The sequence below is a fragment of the Scyliorhinus torazame genome, chromosome 26, assembly GCF_047496885.1.
Source record: "Scyliorhinus torazame isolate Kashiwa2021f chromosome 26, sScyTor2.1, whole genome shotgun sequence".
NCBI classification, from domain to species: Eukaryota; Metazoa; Chordata; class Chondrichthyes; order Carcharhiniformes; family Scyliorhinidae; genus Scyliorhinus; species Scyliorhinus torazame.
Genome location: NC_092732.1, coordinates 37,752,694 through 37,774,912, shown reverse-complemented (window position 1 = coordinate 37,774,912; position 22,219 = coordinate 37,752,694). Strand labels below are relative to the sequence as shown.

The 22,219-nt window shown below is 49.9% G+C and overlaps 1 protein-coding gene across 1 annotated transcript in view; it reads right to left on the bottom strand.

Annotated features, from left to right (window-relative positions):
- The window catches only part of ash1l (ash1 (absent, small, or homeotic)-like (Drosophila)), a 412,201-nt gene that overhangs the window by 16,930 nt on the left and 373,052 nt on the right, over positions 1 to 22,219 (bottom strand). The window contains 6 exon segments of the mRNA XM_072490632.1: positions 465 to 622; positions 7,039 to 7,133; positions 7,929 to 8,090; positions 11,258 to 11,366; positions 14,773 to 14,919; positions 20,416 to 20,622. Of these exon segments, the coding sequence (XP_072346733.1) occupies positions 465 to 622; positions 7,039 to 7,133; positions 7,929 to 8,090; positions 11,258 to 11,366; positions 14,773 to 14,919; positions 20,416 to 20,622 (878 nt within the window).

Below are 22,219 nucleotides of genomic sequence, written 5' to 3'. Positions count from 1 at the left end.
CAGTGCCATGCCCATCGCAACACCCACAAAGATCAGTGCCATGCCCATCGCAACACCCACAAAGATCAGTGCCATGCCCATCGCAACACCCACAGAGATCAGTGCCATGCCCATCGCAACACCCACAAAGATCAGTGCCATGCCCATCGCAACACCCACAAAGATCAGCGCCATGCCCATCGCAACACCCACAGAGATCAGTGCCATGCCCATCGCAACACCCACAAAGATCAGCGCCATGCCCATCGCAACACCCACAGAGATCAGTGCCATGCCCATCGCAACACCCACAAAGATCAGTGCCATGTCCATCGCAACACCCACAAAGATCAGCGCACCCCTGTTTTTGCAATACAAGAGCACAAGCTATAACCGTGCTCGCACGGACCCAGTCATCATAAACCAAGAAAGTCCCCCCTCTCTCGGTGCCCCCCTCACCAAGAAAACTCATTCTTTCTCTGTACCAGATTTGATGTTGCCATCATCCCGGCAAATGCCGTTCCAGCGGGCGTACAGCGACACAGACTGACTGTTGTCGTTCTCCTGTTTCGCCTCCTCCTGTTTCTGACGCATCTTCTCCCAGTTTCGGACCAGAAACACGTGATGTTTCAGCACAAAATTCCTGCGCAGGCGGAAAGACAGAAAGTGAGAGGTCAGCCTTGAAAACGGTGTCCGCGCACCCACCTTAAAAAAGCAAAACAACGACAAACCAGCAGACAAGAGTGTGGCCCCCCTCGGAGCGCACCGCGGACGTGTGAAAACACGCAGCTTCTCCGAGGGCACGCAGTGGGACATTCAACGCTCGGTCATCTTTTGTGGGGGCCTTTCTGTGCAAAAACAAGCTACTGCACTTCACAGGAAGTGCGTCGACATGCGGTAAGGAGTTACACGATGTTGTGGGCCAGGGTTTAGGAAACTCCAAAGAATATCATGGAGTTCACCTGACCTACAACTGTTTATCGATTTTGGGTACGATGAACACACGGGCCTGACTTTCAGGAGTTATTCAACAGAGGCCTTAAGCAATCAAAAACAAGCTTTATTCTACAAATTTAGTTAAGATTTTTATAAACACACAGTAAGCATTTTTATCAACTACAAACATAAATACCCCACACAGCTACAGTAATCTATGTATCACCCTTAATAAATTCCCCCCTTTAACTGTTCCAATTTAATAACAAGATCCCATAAACTACTACCCCCAATGTCACACGGGAGGGTTTAAACTAGCATGGCAGGGGGGTGGGACCGGGGCAATAGGTCAGAAGGTGAAAACAATTGAGGGAGAACTAGGGAATAGGGCCAGAATGGCTCTGAGGAAGAGCAGACAGGGAGATGTTGCTGAAAACAGCGGGACTGGTGGGCTGAAGTGCATATGTTTTAATGCAAGAAGTATAACAGGTACGGCAGATGACCGTAGCGCTTGGATTAGTACTTGGAACTATGATGTTGTTGCCATTACAGAGACCTGGTTGAGGGAAGGACAGGCTTGGCAGCTAAACGTTCCAGGATTTAGATGTTTCAGGCGGGATAGAGGGGGATGTAAAAGGGGAGGCGGAGTTGCACTACTGGTTAAGGAGAATATCACAGCTGTACTGCGGGAGGACACCTCAGAGGGCAGCGAGGCTATATGGGCAGAGATCAGGAATAAGAAGGGTGCAGTCACAATGTTGGGGGTTTACTACAGGCCTCCCAACAGCCAGCGGGAGATAGAGGAGCAGATAGGTTGACAGATTTTGGAAAGGAGTAAACGCAACAAGGTTGCTATGATGGAAGAATGGAAGACTTTAACTTCCCCAATATTGACTGGGACTCACTTAGTGCTGGGGGTGTGGACGGGTCAGAGTTTGTAAGGAGCATCCAGGAGGGTTTTTTAAAACAATATGTAGATAGTCCAACTAGGGAAGGGGCTGTTCTGGACCTGGTATTAGGGAATGAGCCTGGCCAGGTGGTAGAAGTTTCAGTAGGGGAGCATTTCGGGAACAGTGACCACAATTCTGTAAGTTTTAAAGTGCTGGTGGACAAGGATAAGAGTGGTCCTAGGGTGAATGTGTTAAATTGGGGGAAGGCTAATTATAACAATATTAGGTGGAAACTGAAGAACCTAGATTGGGGGCTGATGTTTGAGAGTAAATCAACATCTGACATGTGGGAGGCTTTCAAATATCAGTTGAAAGGAATTCAGGACCGGCATGTTCCTGTGAGGAAGAAGGATAAAAACAGCAAATTTCAGGAACCTTGGAGAACGAGAGATATTGTAGGCCTCGTCAAAAAGAAAAAGGAGGCATTTGTCAGGGCTAGAAGGCTGGGAACAGATGAAGCCTGTGTGGAATATAAGGAAAGTAGGAAGGAACTTAAGTAAGGAGTCAGGAGGGCTAGAAGGGGTCACAAAAAGTCATTGGCAAATAGGGTTAAGGAAAATCCCAAGGCTTTTTACACATACATAAAAAGCAAGAGGGTAGCCAGGGAAAGGGTTGGCCCACTGAAGGATGGGCAAGGGAATCTATGTGTGGAGCCAGAGGAAATGGGCGAGGTACTAAATGAATACTTTGCATCAGTATTCACCAAAGAGAAGGAATTTGTGGATGTTGAGTCTGGAGAAGGGTGTGTAGATAGCCTGGTCACATTGAGATCCAAAAAGACGAGGTGTTGGGTGTCTTAAAAAAATATTAAGGTAGATAAGTCCCCAGGGCCTGATGGGATCTACCCCAGAATACTGAAGGAGGCAAGAGAGGAAATTGCTGAGGCCTTGACAGAAATCTTTGGATCCTCATTGTCTTCAGGTGATGCTGCTGCGTTCCCGCCCCACTCTGTAGCCATCTGACAGTGGATTGAGCCCTGAAGATACTTTTTATTTTTTAAATAAATTTGGAGTATCCAATTCAATTTTTCCAATCAAGGGACAATTTAGCGTGGCCAATCCACCTAGCCTGCACATCTTTGGGTTGTGGGAGCGAATCCCACGCAGGCACGGAGCGAATGTGCAAACTCCACGTGGACAGTGACCCAGAACTGGGATCGAACCTGGGACCTCGGCGCCGTGAGGCAGCAATGCTAACCACCGCGCCACCGTGCTGCCACGAACCCTGAACATACTTTCCCACTCCACTCCAAAACGGAGTTCAATGGTAAAACACTGTTGCCCCTCCCCCCCCCCCCACCCCGCCAGTAATTCTCTGCTAAATGATTCTTCAGACTGGGGTCGGTGAGTGCCAAATCTGGGAATTTTCTTAACCAGCTGAGCCGGCAGGATTGCTAAACAAACATCCGAACAATCGACGGCGACAAATATGAAGGTTGAGAGCCAGGATCCTCGTTACATTCAGCCTAAACGTATCACAATGAACGGCTGGGAGTGGGACACAAAACAAAAAAGGCACAGTCCCGCTCTTTAAGCAGCCTCAGTCCGGGACAGCTCGAACGACAGACAGGCCAAGTTGAATTAACAAAGAAAATGGATACTACCGACGCTATCGTGGGAGTGTACCTTTCAGAAATGGGTGTTTATCAAATAGCTGCAGTGATGTCATTGTGTGGGTGGAGCTGGGTTGTGTCTGTGGCTTTTACTTTCGTTTTGAGCTGGAAGCGGTTTGTGGCTTTGTGTTTTACTTTCGTTTTAGACAGTTGAAAGCTGAATTCAGACAAGGAAGGTTCATTTGTCCCTCTCTCTGTATGTTAAAAGGGGCCCAGAACACTTGATAATTTCAAAGTGATACCTGCCTTGTGTCAAGAATTTACACCTACTGCTTTGTTAAAAAGACTGTTTGTCTTATGGATGGTGTTAGGAAAGTTATTAAGGGTTACATATAGAGTACTGTATCTGGGTGGGGGGTAGTTGTGTTGGTAGTTGATAAAATGTTTACTGTGTGTTTATAAAATGTTAACTGAATTCGTAGAATAAACATTGTTTTTGTTTAAAAATACTTAAGGTCTCTGTTGCATAACACCTGGAAATTAGGCCCCAGTGCACCTCATAACCAAAATCTATTAAAAGTTGTAGGTCAGGTAAAGTCCATGACATACTTTGGAGTTTTCTAAACCCTGGCCCGTGACACTGCACACTGTACATAGATACTTCTCCATTATATAAATCTGTGCCGATTTATTTAAACTTGGACAAAGGTTCCTCAGGACAGGACTAATTTGTAATAACACCACAAGGACGTCGCATTATATAAACATGCACCCCCCCCCCCCCCAAATATCGCCCTCTCTGCAGAGTTCTTCTCCCTATCCTCGCTCTCTCCCAGAGCTACTTCCGTCTCGCTCTGCCTGAACCACACTGTGTGTCTCAGTCTCGTTTCTCACTGACAGATTTCACTCGCTGTGGAGAAATACATTGGCCGTCTTCCACGACGAGCCGAGATCTCCATCCACACGGGGGGGGGGGGGGGGAGAAGAGAGAGATGGGGAGAAATGATCATTTAGGGAACATTGTTCTGCACAAATGGAGAGATTCAGCCATGGAGACGGGAGGGGCCTTGAGATACGCTTCCAGGAGTGACGATGGTCGATCTTGGAATAGGGCACATTGTTGACTTTCTATCGTTCCACTGAGTATTTTATGTTCTTTGATTAAATTGCCCGTGTATTTAATACCTCGTCTCCCTCTCTTGAAAGCGGGAGGGATTTTTCACATGGCTGCAGAATGGGGAACTCAGGAAATTACCTATATGGTCAGTCTGCCCTGGCTACTCGTACCCCGGCTCTTAGACTCGAGCCATCAGCTCTGTGGTTCTTTACTTTGTGACCCAAGGTGAAAGCAGTGAAGGGTCTGGGCTTAACCAGAGTACCACACAGCTTCAACACCGCGGTCTCAAACTGGGGCTGATCCTAAAGCTCAACTCCTCTGTTGCCTCCTCCCCCGATCATGCAGCACCCGCCTATAGCTAGTACGTCACTGTTTTGTTTTTGCAGTTGACAGCATCTTGCGTGTGTGTGTTATGAATTACAGAGAACCCGGGACCAGGAAAAGGGGATTGATGAGCTTCTGCTGAAAAGGGCAGAAATAAGTTTTAGATACCTGGGGGTTCAGGTGGCTAGGAGCTGGGGGGCCCTGCATAAGCTCAACTTTACGAGGCTGGTGTAGCAAATGGTGTAGGAGTTCAAAAAGTTGGATATGCTGCCGCTCTCCCTGGCGGGTAGGGTGCAGTTGGTTAAAATGACGGTGCTCCCGAGGTTTCTGTTTTTGTTTCAGTGCCTCCCCATCCTGATCCCCAAGGCCTTATTTAAGCGGGTTAACAGGAGTATTATGGGGTTTGTATGGGCGAAGAAGACCCCGAGGGTGAGAAGGGTGTTCTTGGAGCAGAGCAGGCACAGGGGGGGGGGGGGGGGGGGGAGATTAGCGTTGCCAAACCTATGTGGGTACTATTGGGCTGCCAACGTGGCGATGATACGTAAGTGGGTAATGGAGGGGGAGGGGGGCGGCGTGGAAGAGGCTGGAGATGGCGTCTGTGTGGGCACAAGCCTGGGGGCGCTGGTGACGGCACCGCTGCCGCTTCCTCCAGCGAGGTACACCACGTGCCCCGGTGGTAGCGGCGACCCTCAAATTCTGGGGGCAATGGAGACGACATAGGGGGGAGGTGGGGCCTTCGGTGTGGTCCCCGATGCGGGAGAACCATCGGTTTGTCCCGGGCAAAATGAATGGGGGGGTTCCGGAGTTGGCACAGGGCAGGTATTAGGAGGATGGGGGACCTGTTCATAGACGGGATGTTTGCGAGCCTTGGGGAGCTGGAGGAGAAATTTGGGCTCTTCCCTGGAAATGCTTTCAGATATATGCCGGTAAGGGCGTTCGTTAGGCGACAGGTGGTGGAGTTTCTGCTGCTGCCGGCGCGCAGGGTCCAGGACAGGGTGCTTTCGGAGGTGTGGGTTGGAGAGGGTAGGATCTCGGCAACTTATCAGGTGATGCAGGAGGCGGCCGCCTCGGCGGAGGAGTTAAAAGGTAAGTGGGAGGAGGAGCTGGGGGAGGAGATCGATGAGGGTATGTGGGTGGATGCCCTGGGAAGGGTAAACTCTTCCTCCTCTTGCGCGAGGCTCAGCCTGATACAATTTAAGGTGCTGCACAGGGCACACATGACCGGGGCAAGGCTGAGCCGGTTTTTTGGGAGTGAGGACAGATGTGTGAGGTGTTCAGGGAGCTCAGCAAACCACACCCACATGTTCTGGGCATGTCCAGCGTTGGAGGAGCTCTGGAGGGGAGTAGCGAGGACGGTGTCAAGGGTAGTGAATTCCAGGGTTAGGCCTAGCTGGGGGCTTGCAATATTTGGGGCGGCGGACGAGCCGGGAGTGCAGGAGGCGAAAGAGGCCGGGATTCTGGCCTTTGTGTCCCTGGTAGCCCGGCGAAGGATTCTGCTTCAGTGGAAGGATGCGAGGCCCCCAAGGGGGGAATCCTGGATTAACGACATGGCAGGGTTTATTAAATTGGAGAAGGTGAAATTTGCCTTAAGGAGATCTGTGCAAGGGTTCTTCAGGCCGTGGCTGCCGTTCCTAGACTTCCTGGCGGAGAGTTAGGAGATGGTCAGCAGCAGCCGGGGGGGGGGTTCGTGTCTGGCAGGGGATGGACTATTGTTTACTGTTTAACGTTTATTTGTTTATTTATGCACTTTTGTTCTTGTTGTTTTATTATTGGTGTAAAGGGGGGGGGCGGAGCGTTCTATTTTTCTGTTGTGATAATCGGTGAAAAATTTTGAATAAAAATTATTTAAATTTATACTGCAGGAGATTGGTTGGGCGTCTACTTTTGGTTAGTCAAGGCATTGCCATGGTGAATGCATCAGGGAACCATTCCCAGAGTCACCCACCCTGCCAACCAATCAGCGTCCTTTTCTCGTGGCGGTATAAATTGTTGCTCCCTTGGAAATGTTCATTCTTGCATTTGTCCTGATGAGTCGAAGATGAAAAGCTTCGACAGCTTGTCCCTTTTAACAGCAACACTCCCATTCTGACTAATTTGTGGACAATGCTATGAAGCAAGCGCTCCCGGGACAGAGGTGTACTCATAGCTGTGTGACTTTGGTGGTAGACTGTGTGCCTTACCTCTCCCTGTTGGACATGGGCTTCATCTGGTGTGGTTGGCTCAGCTTGGCAGGGTTGTTGACATTTTCACTTGGCTCCTCGGTCACATGCCCTCTCTGTGAGGTAACACAACAGGAATGGTTGATGTACTTCCAGTAGCACGCATTCATTATTGACATCCCTTAAGTCATTGGTACATTTCAACTGCAGGTGATGGGTGTCCAAGATAAAACGACCACACAGCTCTCCTGGGATTGTACAGAGTAAAGACACTACACCCTGGGCAAGACAGGATGGCCCGAGATAACCGGCCCTGGCTCGCAGTCTGTGCTCGGTTACTCGATCTCAGGTTGGGTTGCTTGTGGCTTGGCTGTCGCCTGGATAAGGAGTGGTGATTGGGAGTGGGGACGCCAATCAGAATTCTTGCTCCGGACCGTTATGCAGGGCCCCCTGCAGGTAAGTGCGGGCGTGGGAGGAGGGAATCACTCCCGGTTACAATGTGCCCAAATGGCGCTGCCACGGAGGGGTTAGCCAAGAGTGCGCTCGAACAAGAGTCAGTGAGCAGAAAATAAAGGCATGCACTCGCACCGGACAACAAAGACACCAGAGGAGCAATGCTTTAACAGCCCCCAGACTCAGCCAAGGTTTGTTTCCCAATATTATCACACTGAAGAGCGGATTTCTGACTCTGCCCAGACAGCGACCCAGGCCGGGAATCGAACCAGGGTCCCTGGCGCTGTGAAGCAACCGTGCTAACGCTGTGCTACCGGGCCACCCACTGGGACCATACCCTCAGGTCCAACGAGACTCCATACTTATCAATTGTCTGGAAGAGCGTTCAGCATGGAGAAACGACACCTCCTGTTGGTTTCCCTTCCCCCTCAGCTACAAGGCTCTGCCACAGTACTCACCCTTTTTTTTAATCTGTGCTTGGATTTCCTCTTCTCCTTCAACCTGCCTGGCTTCTTCTGTCCGTTTGCCTGCTGGCCATTTTTGTTCAGCAGCCCATTCATCCTCTGGCTGCGCCCTCCGATGATGCCCCGACATTTCTCAGCTCCGCATTTACAAAGTTGCTGCAACACACACAAAACAAAACAACAAAAATTAAACAGGCCACGTTTCAAAGCCATGGCCAGGTCATGTCACTCTTCAAAGCCAGCCTGCCGGGCATATCCCCTGTTAGTGCTGTTCACACATGTCCGGCTGGCTGGGGAACTCCGCTGGGGGAAGAATGTGAAAGGTTCAATTCCAGGGTTCCCCAGCGCTGCCGGCTTCAAGAATTCCAAAGCTCTTTCTGACGAAGTCCAGAGTGCCCGAGGACAAACCGATCATCTTAACTAAATTGCCGACGTGCTGTACCATCAGTGCAGTTCAGCGCGGTGCACGGGATTTCTTTCTGGCCCACTATAATCTATCAACAAACCATATCCATTGTAGGTAGAGGTTCTTCAGATTCATTCACTCAGGAAGAATAGAATCCACACAAATTAACCTCCTGACTAAACAACCTCTACACTGTCCCCATCAAACACTCCCAGGACAGGTACAGCACGGGGTTAGATACAGAGTAAAGCTCCCTCTACACTGTCCCCATCAAACACTCCCAGGACAGGTACAGCACGGGGTTAGATACAGAGTAAAGCTCCCTCTACACTGTCCCCATCAAACACTCCCAGGACAGGTACAGCACGGGGTTAGATACAGAGTAAAGCACCCTCTATACTGTCCCCATCAAACACTCCCAGGGCTGGTACAGCATGGGGTTAGATACAGAGTAAAGCTCCCTCTACACTGTCCCCATCAAACACTCCCAGGACAGGTACAGCACGGGGTTAGATACAGAGTAAAGCTCCCTCTCCACTGTCCCCATCAAACACTCCCAGGGCTGGTACAGCATGGGGTTAGATACAGAGTAAAGCTCCCTCTACACTGTCCCCATCAAACACTCCCAGGACAGGTACAGCACGGGGTTAGATACAGAGTAAAGCTCCCTCTACACTGTCCCCATCAAACACTCCCAGGACAGGTACAGCACGGGGTTAGATACAGAGTAAAGCTCACTCTACACTGTCCCCATCAAACACTCCCAGGACAGGTACAGCACGGGGTTAGAGACAGAGTAAAGCTCCCTCTACACTGTCCCCATCAAACACTCCCAGGACAGGTACAGCACGGGGTTAGATACAGAGTAAAGCTCCCTCTACACTGTCCCCATCAAACACTCCCAGGACAGGTACAGCACGGGGTTAGATACAGAGTAAAGCTCCCTCTCCACTGTCCCCATCAAACACTCCCAGGACAGGTACAGCACGGGGTTAGGTACAGAGTAATGCTCCCTCTACACTATCCCCATCAAACACTCCCAGGACAGGTACAGCACGGGGTTAGGTACAGGGTAAAGCTCCCTCTACACTGTCCCCAACAAACACTCCCAGGACAGGTACAGCACAGGGTTAGATACAGAGTAAAGCTCCCTCTACACTGTCCCCATCAAACACTCCCAGGACAGGTACAGCACGGGGTTAAATACAGAGTAAAGCTCCCTCTACACTGTCCCCATCAAACACTCCCAGGACAGGTACAGCACAGGGTTAGATACAGAGTAAAGCTCCCTCTACACTGTCCCCATCAAACACTCCCAGGACAGGTACAGCACGGGGTTAGATACAGAGTAAAGCTCCCTCTACACTGTCCCCATCAAACACTCCCAGGACAGATACAGCACGGGGTTAGATACAGAGTAAAGCTCCCTCTACACTGTCCCCAACAAACACTCCCAGGACAGGTACAGCACAGGGTTAGATACAGAGTAAAGCTCCCTCTACACTGTCCCCATCAAACACTCCCAGGACAGGTACAGCACGGGGTTAAATACAGAGTAAAGCTCCCTCTACACTGTCCCCATCAAACACTCCCAGGACAGGTACAGCACAGGGTTAGATACAGAGTAAAGCTCCCTCTACACTGTCCCCATCAAACACTCCCAGGACAGGTACAGCACGCGGTTAGATACAGAGTAAAGCTCCCTCTACACTGTCCCCATCAAACACTCCCAGGATAGGTACAGCACGGGGTTAGATACAGAGTAAAGCTCCCTCTACGCTGTCCCCATCTAGCACTCCCAGGACAGGTACAGCACAGGGTTAGATACAGAGTAAAGCTCCCTCTACACTGTCCCCATCAAACACTCCCAGGACAGGTACAGCACGGGGTTAGATACAGAGTAAAGCTCCCTCTACACTGTCCCATCAAACACTCCCAGGACAGGTACAGCATGGAGTTAGATACAGAGTAAAGCTCCCTCTACACTGTCCCCATCAAACACTCCCAGGACAGGTACAGCACGGGTTAGATACAAAGTAAAGGTTCCTCTACACTGTCCCCATCAAACACTCCCAGGACAGGTACAGCACGGGGTTAGATACAGAGTAAAGCTCCCTCTACACTGTCCCCATCAAACACTCCCAGGACAGGTACAGCACGGGGTTAGATACAGAGTAAAGCTCCCTCTACACTGTCCCCATCAAACACTCCCAGGACAGGTACAGCACGGGGTTAGAAACCGAGTAAAGGTTTCTCTACACTGTCCCCATCAAACACTCCCAGGACAGGTACAGCATGGGGTTAGAAACCGAGTAAAGCTCCCTCTACACTGTCCCCATCAAACACTCCCAGGACAGGTACAGCACGGGTTAGAAACCGAGTAAAGCTCCCTCTACACTATCCCCATCAAATGTATTGGAGCAGATTTAATTGATGCAGTCTAAACAGCAGCAGCAACGTTTCCAGTCATGCTCATTGTTTGGAGGTAGTCCCAGTGACATTATGATCTAAATTGTGGAGTATCACTTTGGTATTAGTGCCCTGGTTGGTGCAATTCCTCCCACAAGCGTGTTCAGAAAATGACTACTGTCCTACATTATTAACTCCGTACTATGTACTCACGGTGTAGTCTTTGGTGAGGAACAGATGGTGGAATTTCAGACAGGGCTCAACCCCATATGTTTGCTGTGAAAGTGGGGTTCCCAGTTATTTCAGAAAGTGTGCGCATTGTAACCGAATAAAAGTAGAAAGCCGCTGTGTTCTTGTGCAAATTGACACAGAGTGTTGTGGAACCGTGTTGTGGGCGCCGTGTCGGGAATCAGGTTTTTGATGATTTTACACACACACACAGGGGAGTATGGTATTGTATCGTCTGGATGATTAGAAGGGCTGCTGTACTCCAGGTTCTCCTCATTACCTGCTTTTCCAGGTTGAATGCGTGGAAGTTGTAGTCATACGTCAGTTCGGTCCCAGCATTTACATCTTTCAAAGCAAACAGTCCAATTCTGTAAACACCATTGACCGACCTACAGCAGACATGGAGAGAATCGAAAATGAAAACGTGCAGTTTGGTCATGATGATTTGTTTCCGCGTGTCCCCAGGCGCTACACAACTGCACTCTGCCTCACCAATCAGCTGATCCAAGAGGTTCTGAAATGTGGTCTCATTGTCTCTGGATAGAGGTGCAAAACCACCCGGGGTTCCTGCTCCTTACAATTCTCCGGTTCCTCTGTGTGAATACTACCCCAAGGCAGTGTGGGCATCAGCCGTGAGGCCTCTATTACTGAACTATCTGCTCTGGGCGATGCTCCCGTTACGTTGACAGCTGGCCCTGCAACTTCCGCACAGTCAGTGTTGGACTGCCACACATTTCTTCCAGGTCTGGCTCGCCCGACCTTCTGCCTCAGGCCGGGCAGGATCCGGGCGGCGCAGCTATCACCGAAGCTCAGCGCCGCAGTCCAGCAGAGATGGACTGAAGGAGGACACACTGCCTTTGCTTACGGCATTGGCCGCCGTAAGCCAGGTAAGATTAAAGGCCTCATTGAAACTGGCAGACCAGGGAAAGGATAGGTCTCGACAGTGAATAGGATTTTACTGAGGGAGGGGAAGAGAGAAAGATTGGAAGTTGGGGGTGTGGGAAATCGCATGGGGGACGGACTGGGTCGTGACAATAGTTACCCAGACGTTAGAAGAGGTTTCAATCCTTCTAACCTTTTCTGAGTAACTACTGGGTATAACCCTATCAGATGCACCCGAAGTCTGCGATCTAAATCATATTTTCGGATTGTTCACAGCGCTGGGCAATTGCCCAGAGCAAGTTGGCACTTCTGGGCAATTGATGTGCAAAATGCTTACCTGCAAAGTTCTGAGAGAGATTCCCCAGCGCGTCTTTAAAATTAATAATAATAATCGCTTACGGTCACAAGTAGGCTTCAGGGGCTGGTTCAGCACCCTGGGCTAAATAGCTGGCTTTGAAAGCTGACCAAGACAGGCCAGCAGCACGGTTCAATTCCCGTACCAGCCTCCCCGAACAGGCGCCGGAATGTGGCGACTAGGGGCTTTTCACAGTAACTTCATTTGAAGCCTACTTGTGACAATAAGCGATTTTCATTTCATTTCATTTCAATGAGGTTACTGTGAAAAGCCCCTTGTCGCCACATTCCGGCGCCTGTTCGGGGAGGCCGGTACGGGAATTGAACCCGCGCTGCTGGCCTAGTTCTGCTTTACAAGCCACCTGTTTAGCCCACGGAGCTAAATTAACCCCTTTGGGGTTCCCCCCCGCCCCCCCCCCCCAACCATCACTATCCCACGAGCCACTTCTTTAAAGCCCCTCGATGAAGTCACCCTGAGATCTGTCAGGCCGACTATTTGCCCAGCACCACTTCCCTGCCGATTGCAATTTTCCCGAGTTCTGCGCTCCCTCCCATTTCCTGATTTACAGCTATTTCTGGGATGTTACTTGTATCCTCTACAGTGAGGACCGATGCAAAATACCCCTTCAATTCATCTTATTGTCCCTGATTAATTACCCGGACTCACTTTCTATAGGGCCAACACTCACTTTGTTAACTCTTTCTTCAAATACCTACAGACACCTGTACTGTGTGTTTTTATATTTCCAGCTAGCTTTCTCTCATACTCTAATTTCTCCCTCCGCATTAATATTCAAGTCATTCTCTGTTGTTGATATTCTTCCCAATCATCTGAACTACCACCCATCTTTGTGCACTTACATGCTTTTTCTTTAAGTTTGAGACGATCTTCAACTTTTTTTAAAGTTTACCATGGATGGTGGATCCTCCCCATGGAATCCAAGGTTAGGTGGATTGGCCATGATAGATTTTGCCGCTTAAGTTAGGTGGGATCACAGGGATAGGGCGGGGGAGTGGGCCTAGGTAAGGGGTTCTTTCAGAGGGTCAGTGCAAACTCGATGGGCTGAATGGCTTCCGGCTGCACTTCTGCTTTCATATTATCCTTTATTTCATTGAAATACTAAACTAGTCTGGGACCCACCCTTCGCTCCCTCAAACTGAATGTAACATTCAATCATAGTTCGATCGCATCTGTGGAGAGAGCAGCGGAATTAATGTTGTGAGTCCAATGAGTGTCGGACGTGGCGGTGGCGGGGGGGGGGGGGGGATTTTACACCTGGCTCCAATCTACCCTCTCAGATCTATGCCAAAGATAACCTGGTGTTATGGAAAAGAGCACACAATCCGCACTCCACCAAAGCCAACATGAACAGACGAGAACAGTTGCCACATTCAGTTACCGGTCCTCAAACTAATTCATTGCACGCCGAGCACGGGGAAGGTTTCTGATGAATAAAAGTAAGTTGAGTCCCTGCTGCTTCTCCGGCATTGGCCTGCAGCCGTCCGGGGAACATCAACAATGCAAACACGTGCTTACCCAGTGGGCTTGACTGGAATTCAGCTGTGTGCTGCTGTAGCCATCTGGAATGGCCACTTCCAGCATATAAAATGGACACTCGCAGAGCATACAGGGAAAATGGACAATGCAAAGTAAACAAGCAGACAGACACAGAGCCTGAATGTGCATTTGGAAGGCAGACTGCAGACGGAACCGAAACTCTTGGCCTATTTGCACATTGATGACCCATCGCCGATAAACAAAGAACTCGTGCTCAGGTTGCCGATACTGTGCCAGACATTCCGGTGCCACTACCCCAGCAAGAAGACACAAACAAAGCAAGGCCAACGGCCACTTACGACACGCCCAGCCATCAAGGCACCCGCCCCTTTATTGGCTCAGATCGATGGCAGTGATCAAGAAGCTGCCCAGTGAATTGAGACCAAGTTTAAGGCCCGCCTAAAAGTGCGCGAAGCCCCCTAGTATAAGAAGGAACCCTCGCCATGTGTTCCCTCTCTTGGATTTGGCTCTCAAGCGGAGAGACCCTTCCACCAGCACCACCAGGAGCAAGTAAGTCCAAGGTCAACGCTCGCGGCCAGACGGACGACCGTAGCTGTTCTCCTGTTACCTCTTCGAACCCAACAGCCTCAGATCCGAACTACGGCCATCGTTCCTCTGACTGAGTGGGCACCCGAAGTTAAGTATAGGTGTTAGTGATAGATATAGTTTAGCCTGTAGTGTTATTGTGCATGAGTAAATCATACTGTGTGTAAATAAAGTAGTATTGACTTGGAACTAACTAACTGGTGTATTGGTTCTTTGATCGGTATTCGGTTGAACCTTGTGGCGGTATCGAGAGATACCTGGCGACTCTGAAAGCATATTCATAATTAAGATTATTAATCGCCATATTTAGAGCCCAAAAGAGAGCAACGCTGTTCAGAGCAAGGGTTACCAGGCTAGTGAACACACTTGTTGCTGATGCTGCATATTTTACCCAAAACGGTGCCGTTAAATGTTGCGCGCCGTACGTTGGCTGTGCGTAGGCTCCGCCCTCTTACCATTTCTGCATTTCGCAGTTCGGATTGCAGCTGTGGTTGATAAAGCGAGCCTCGTTGCCCATGCGGTAACTGTCGATCACCATCCCGCTGTCCAGGTTCAAGCAGTAATGATCATTGTGGTTCTGGTACTGCTCGATCATTCGGTTCCTGGAGGGGGGGGGGGGGAAAAGAGAGCTAATTAGTAAACAGTGGCTGCTCAGCTCTGCGGAGAACGCGCGCAGCTCAGTCACAAGGGGGAGAATTCAGTCAGGCCCCGTTGCAACTCAGTCAGCCTGCTCCTCGGGTGCACGCTGGGACACCCTGGAACACTGAGGGAGACCCGAAAGGACCCCCCCAGCGACCAGACCACTATCACTACGTTGTTTGTAGGATCACACGCCAGTGCCTTTTGATCAGCGCTTGACGGGTTCAGAAGCAATGCGTGATCTCCCGAGGAGGTAAAGGTGCGAGTGAAATACGGAAAGCCACTTCTTCTGATTTCCAAGGGCTTCAGGGAGGCACATGATAAAGTCGAGAATCTGAGACTGGATGCCAAAATCAGATCCAACAAAACTGCGCAGTTCCTCCCCGTCCCAAAGAAGAGATGTGACAGAGATCGAGGACTCACTGCAGTGACAAGATCCCCCTCTGATGTGAAACAGGTGCCAGCCAGCACAGTTACTGGCCTCTGTCGACAAGTGGCAAATAACATGCGCGCCACACAAGTGTCATTGCTGTGGACGTGTCCAATAAGCGAGAATCTAACCATCGCCCCGTGACATTCAACGGCGTTACCGTCGCTGAATCCCCCACAATCCACACCCTGGGGGTTACCATTGATCAGAAACTGAGCTGGACCCAGCCGTATAAATACTGTGGCTACCAGGGCAGGTCAGAGGCTGGGAATCCTGCGGAGAGTAACTCACCTCCTGACCCCCCCCCCCCCCCCCCAAAAGCCTGTCCGCCATCGACAAGGACACGAGTCAGGAGTGCGATGGGAGACTCTCCACTTGCCTGGATGAGCGCGGCTCCCAACGACACTCGAGAAGCTCGACACCATCCAGGACAAAACAGCCCCGCTCGAGCGACACGCTAACCGCTGACATTCACTCTCTCCTCCCCCCCCCCCCCCCCCCCCCCCGACGCACAGCGGCAGCCGTGTGCACCGTCTACAAGATGCACTGCAGCGGCTCGCCTTCGACAGCACAAACCCACGACCTCTACCATCCAGAAGGACGAGGGCAGCAAATTCATTGGAACACCACCACTTGGAAGTTCCCCTCCGAGCCATTCAACATCCCAACTTGGAATTATATTGGGCCGTTTCTTCACTGTGTCAAAACCTGTAACTCCCTCCCTGACAGTGCTGCGGGTGTACCTACACCACACGGGGCTGCAGTGATTCAAGGCAGCAGCTCACCACCACCGTCCCAAGGGAGCTGTGGGGACGGTGCGATGAATGCAGGAATTTTGGATATATAATCGATCGATCTGGTGCAGTAATGGTTAAAAGCCTGCGCCTGCGTGTGAATGCATTTACTGCAGCAAGGTTTTTAAAAAAAAACCCTGGTTTAATTTGATTTGATTTATTGTCACATGTACTGAAGTACTGTGAAAAGTATTTCTCTGCAGCCGAGGGAACGTACACAGTACGTACATAGTAGACACAAGAATAATCGACAGAGAGCATTGGCAAATGGTGCATCGACAGACAGTGATTGGTTACAGTGCGGAACAAGGGGCCAAACAAAGCAAATACATGAGCAAGAGCATCATAGGGCGTCGTGAATAGTGTTCTTACAGGGATAATTAAAGTATCGTAAAAGTAAGATCATCATTCATTCCAACCATGTATAATCTTTACCTAAACATGGCCAATGGAATTTTGTTGATAGAAATAAGGTTCCCTGGGGTTTAGATGATTTGAGGGGTTGTGGTTAGCCTTAGGAAGACTGTCATAACCCAGTCGGTGGGTAGAGACGACCTAGTTAACGGGAGGAGCCAGGGGCTGAAGCAGTCAGGTGTTGCGTTTCGGTGCCGTGAACAGGACAGGAGTTTTTTTGCCAAATGCTGCGAAGTTAAACAGGAGTTTGACACAGGCCAGAATGTGCACGTTGTTTCCTATAAGACCATAAGACATAGGAGCAGAATTAGGCCACTCGGCCCATCGAGTCTGCTCCGCCATTCAATCATGGCTGATATTTTCTCATCCCCATTCTCCTGCCTTCTCCCCATAACCCCTGATCCCCTTATTGATCCAGAACCTATCAATCTCTGTCTTAAAGACACTCAGTGATTTGGCCTCCACAGCCTTCTGCGGCAAAGAGTTCCACAGATTCACCACCCTCTGGCTGAAGAAATTCCTCATCTCGGTTTTAAAGGGTCGTCCCTTTAGTCTGAGATGGTGTCCTCTGCTTCTAGTTTTTTCTACAAGTGGAAACATCCTCTCCGCGTCCACTCTATCCAGGCCTCGCAGTATCCTGTAAGTTTCAATAAGATCCCCCCTCATCCTTCTAAACTCCAACAAGTAGACCCAGAGTCCTCAACCGTTCCTCATAAGACAAGCTCTTCATTCCAGGGATCGTTCTTGTGAACCTCCTCTGGACCCTTTCCAAGGCCAGCACATCCTTTCTTAGATACGGGGCCTAAAACTGCTCACAATACTCCAAATGGGGTCTGACCAGAGCATTATACAGTCTCAGAAGTACATCCCTGGTCTTGTATTCTAGCCCTCTCGACACGAATGCTAACATTGCATTTGCCTTCTTAACTGCTGACTGAACCTGTACGTTAACCTTAAGAGAACCAAGTCCCTTTGTGCTTCTGATTTCCTAAGCATCTTCCCATTTAGAAAATAGTCTATGCCTCATTTCTCCTTCCAAAGTGCATAACCTCACACTTTCCCACATTGTATTCCATCTGCCACTTCATTGCCCACTCTCCTAGCCTGTCCAAGTCCTTCTGCAGCCCCCTTGCTTCCTCAATACTACCTGTCTCTCTACAGATCTTTGTATCATTTGCAAACTTAGCAACAGTGCCTTCAGTTCCTTCTTCCAGATCATTAATGTATATTGTGAAAAGTTGTGGTCCCAGCACCGACCCCCAAGGTACACCACGAGTCACCGGCTGCCGTCCCCACTCTCTGCCTTCTGCCAGTCAGCCAATCCTCTATCCATGCCAGGGTCTTGCCCTTAACACCATGGGCTCTTAACTTATTTAACAGTCTCCTATGCGGCACCTTGTCAAAGGCCTTCTGGAAATCTAAATAAATCACGTCCACTGGTTTTCCTTTGTATAACTGAAGGAATTCTCTCTCACAAAGCTGTTTCTCTAAGACATCGCTATTCAGCCAGTATTCCTGGGTTGGCTAACTGTATTTTGACCCGAGATGGGTGTTGCTTGATTGGAGATAAAAAGATAGCAGTTAGGAGTTGAAGTGTTTACTTTATTGCTAAGCATTGTTCAGGTGCTAATTGTAAGCTATTTCTTGTATGAGGTTAAAGCTAGTTTAATACGGTGTTCGTAATACAGTTTGTTTTAATATACCAAATGCCTATTTGTGCGTGGAGTCACTCCTGGACTGAAGTATCCTTTCCTCACAGTCTTACAAATTAAACAAAATATTGGGGTTTCTGTCCGGTATCCTAGCAACCATTAGGGTCTGGTCTGTGATCGTAACTACGGGCAACAAATGCAGGGCCTAGTCAGTGACACCCTTGAATGCATATGAAAGAAAACTAGATAGCTGTATTTCACAGGCCGTGTGTAAACTTGAATCTTCTCCTTTAACAGGCATAGGAAAGGATGTGAAGACATAAGGTTGGAGACAAGCTGGAGTCTGAATCACTTAGAGCCAACATCAGTGGTCCAAAAATTCCATCTGTACCTCTCGCTTGCCAAGATGGATGATAAATGAGATTGTCTGCTGCTCGCTTTGATCTGCGTCCCATAACTTTACAGAGAATATTAATTATTCAGCTCTGCAACCAATCTAAGCACGATGACACACTCCGAGACTGTCCCATTATAAACAGGGAATCGCTGCTACCAAAACCGCACCCCCCCTGAATTCTCATTCTCCCCGTGTCTCCGTGGGTTTCGCCCCCACAACCCAAAGATGTGCAGGGTAGGTGGATTGGCCATACTAAATTGCTCCTTAAATGGAAGATAAAAGAGTTGGATACTTTAAATGTATGTTAAAGACATGTTTACTGCTCAGCACTCACTGTGGGTAAGCGGTGGACAGAAATTGCGGCAAGTGGGATTTGGTCGGTTGGAACTAGAACACTGGCTGTGACCAGTGGTGTTCCACAGGGATCAGTGCTGGGACCTTTGCTCTTTGTAGTATATATAAATGATTTGGAGGAAAATGTAACTGGTCTGATTAGTAAGTTTGCAGACGACACAAAGGTTGGTGGAATTGCGGATAGCGATGAGGACTGTCTGAGGATACAGCAGGATTTAGATTGTCTGGAGACTTGGGCGGAGAGATGGCAGATGGAGTTTAACCTGGACAAATGTGAGGTAATGCATTTTGGAAGGGCTAATGCAGGTAGGGAATATACAGTGAATGGTAGAACCCTCAGGAGTATTGAAAGTCAAAGAGATCTAGGAGTACAGGTCCACAGATCACTGAAAGGGGCTACACAGGTGGAGAAGGTAGTCAAGAAGGCATACGGCATGCTTGCCTTCATTGGCCGGGGCATTGAGTATAAGAATTGGCAAGTCATGTTGCAGCTGTATAGAACCTTAGTTAGGCCACACTTGGAGTATAGTGTTCAATTCTGGTCGCCACACTACCAGAAGGATGTGGAGGCTTTAGAGAGGGTGCAGAAGAGATTTACCAGAATGTTGCCTGGTATGGAGGGCATAAGCTATGAGGAGCGATTGAATAAACTCGGTTTGTTCTCACTGGAACGAAGGAGGTTGAGGGGCGACCTGATAGAGGTATACAAAATTATGAGGGGCATAGACAGAGTGGATAGTCAGAGGCTTTTCCCCAGGGTAGAGGGGTCAATTACTAGGGGGCATAGGTTTAAGGTGAGAGGGGCAAAGTTTAGAGTAGATGTACGAGGCAAGTTTTTTACGCAGAGGGTAGTGGGTGCCTGGAACTCGCTGCCGGAGGAGGTAGTGGAGGCAGGGACGATAGGGACATTTAAGGGGCATCTTGACAAATATATGAATAGGATGGGAATAGAAGGATACGGACCCAGGAAGTGTAGAAGATTGTAGTTTAGTCGGGCAGTATGGTCGGCACGGGCTTGGAGGGCCGAAGGGCCTGTTCCTGTGCTGTACATTTCTTTGTTCTTTGTTCTTTGTTAACACACAATGCAGATGGATGCCATTCGGCCCATCGAGTCTGCACCGACCCATTTAAGCCCTCACTTCCACCCTATCCCCGTAACCCAATAACCCCTCCGAACCTTTTTGGTCACTTAGGGCAATTTATCACGGCCAATCCACCTAACTTGCACATCTTTGGACTGTGGGAGGAAACCGGAGCATCCGGAGGAAACCCACGCAGACACGGGGAGGACGTGCAGACTCCGCACAGACAGTGACCCAGCGGGGATTCGAACCCGGGTCCCTGGCGCTGTGAAGCCACTGTGCTAGCCACTTGTGTTACCGCGCTGAGCAAATGTGCACGATGGGAGGTTCACGCACCTGAACTCCTGCTCGCTGACTACTTCGCCCAGATACTCGATGATGAACTGCCCGGCCTTCAGGGTTTCCTTTGTGCGAATTCCCCAGCCTTTGCCCTCCGCTCGAAAGCGTTCCAGGCACTGCACCCAATCATGCCTCTGAATCCGCTGGTTGCAGCAATGCTCGTCACAGGGGCAAGTGCTCGGGGCGCACTCCGCAAAGATCATCCTGGAAAAAAACAAACCATGTTTTTAAAATGGCGCATCAGCTGAACACAACAGATGACGATTGTGAGGGAAGCGGAGAAATAATTCGATCCCCTGCACCTGGTACAAGGTGGGAAGGTAGCTGCTATTGAAAGGGGCCACAGGCTACACAATGTCATAAATATAACATTCAGGTGATTGACACCTCTCATCCCATGGAAATGTAGCCATGAAATTGGTGAGGGATAACCAATTATCCCTCACGCCGTGCTGCAGGATAAGCTTCTGTCCGACGAGGAAATTTGTGGAGGGCAGGGTTGTGGACGTGTACTGGGAGTTAAGGGAGAGGGAGAGTGCTCCCACGGAGAAGGTTGGACGTACGTGAGGAGGAGAAGTTTGGTGGGGCTGTTGGGGGGCTGGAGTGAAGCTCTGCGGAGGGTGAATTCGGAGCTGCCGAAGGCGGTGTGCGTATGTATGCGCTGGGTAGGCGACTTGGCAGAATTCAAGCATTTGGAAAAGATCAAGTGCGCCATTCGAGGGACGGAGGAGGCATTCACCTCAAGGGTGGCAGAGTGGTTAGCACGGCTACCTCACAGCGCCAGGGACACCGGTTCAATTCTGGCCTTGGGGGTCTCTGTCTGTGTGGGTGTCTGCACGTTCTCCCCGTGTGTGCATGGGTTTCCTCCGGGTGCTCCGGTTTCCTCCCACAGTCCAAAGATGCGCAGGCTAGGTGGATTGGCCGTGATAAATTATTGTCCAGGGATGTGCAGGTTAATTTATGGGGTTGGGACTGGGCATGGGAAGAGAGCTCATTTGAAGGGTTGGTGCAGACCGATGGGCCCAATGGCCTCCTTCTGCAATGTATGGATTTTCTGTATCTAACCCTGTGCTGTACCTGTCCTGGGAGTGTTTGATGGGGACAGTGTAGAGGGAGCTTTACTCTGTATCTAACCCCGTGCTGTACCTGTCCTGGGAGTGTTTGATGGGGACAGTGTAGAGGGAGCTTGACTCTGTATCTAACCCCGTGCTGTACCTGTCCTGGGAGAGTTTGATGGGGACAGTGTAGAGGGAGCTTTACTCTGTATCTAACCCCGTGCTGTACCTGTCCTGGGAGTGTTTGATGGGGACAGTGTAGAGGGAGCTTTACTCTGTATCTAACCCCGTGCTGTACCTGTCCTGGGAGTGTTTGATGGGGACAGTGTAGAGGGAGCTTTACTCTGTATCTAACCCCGTGCTGTACCTGTCCTGGGAGTGTTTGATGGGGACAGTGTAGAGGGAGCTTTACTCTGTATCTAACCCCGTGCTGTACCTGTCCTGGGAGTGTTTGATGGGGACAGTGTAGAGGGAGCGTTACTCTGTATCTAACCCCGTGCTGTACCTGTCCTGGGAGTGTTTGATGGGGACAGTGTAGAGGGAGCTTTACTCTGTATCTAACCCCGTGCTGTACCTGTCCTGGGAGTGTTTGATGGGGACAGTGTAGAGGGAGCTTTACTCTGTATCTAACCCCGTGCTGTACCTGTCCTGGGAGTGTTTGATGGGGACAGTGTAGAGGGAGCTTTACTCTGTATCTAACCCCGTGCTGTACCTGTCCTGGGAGTGTTTGATGGGGACAGTGTAGA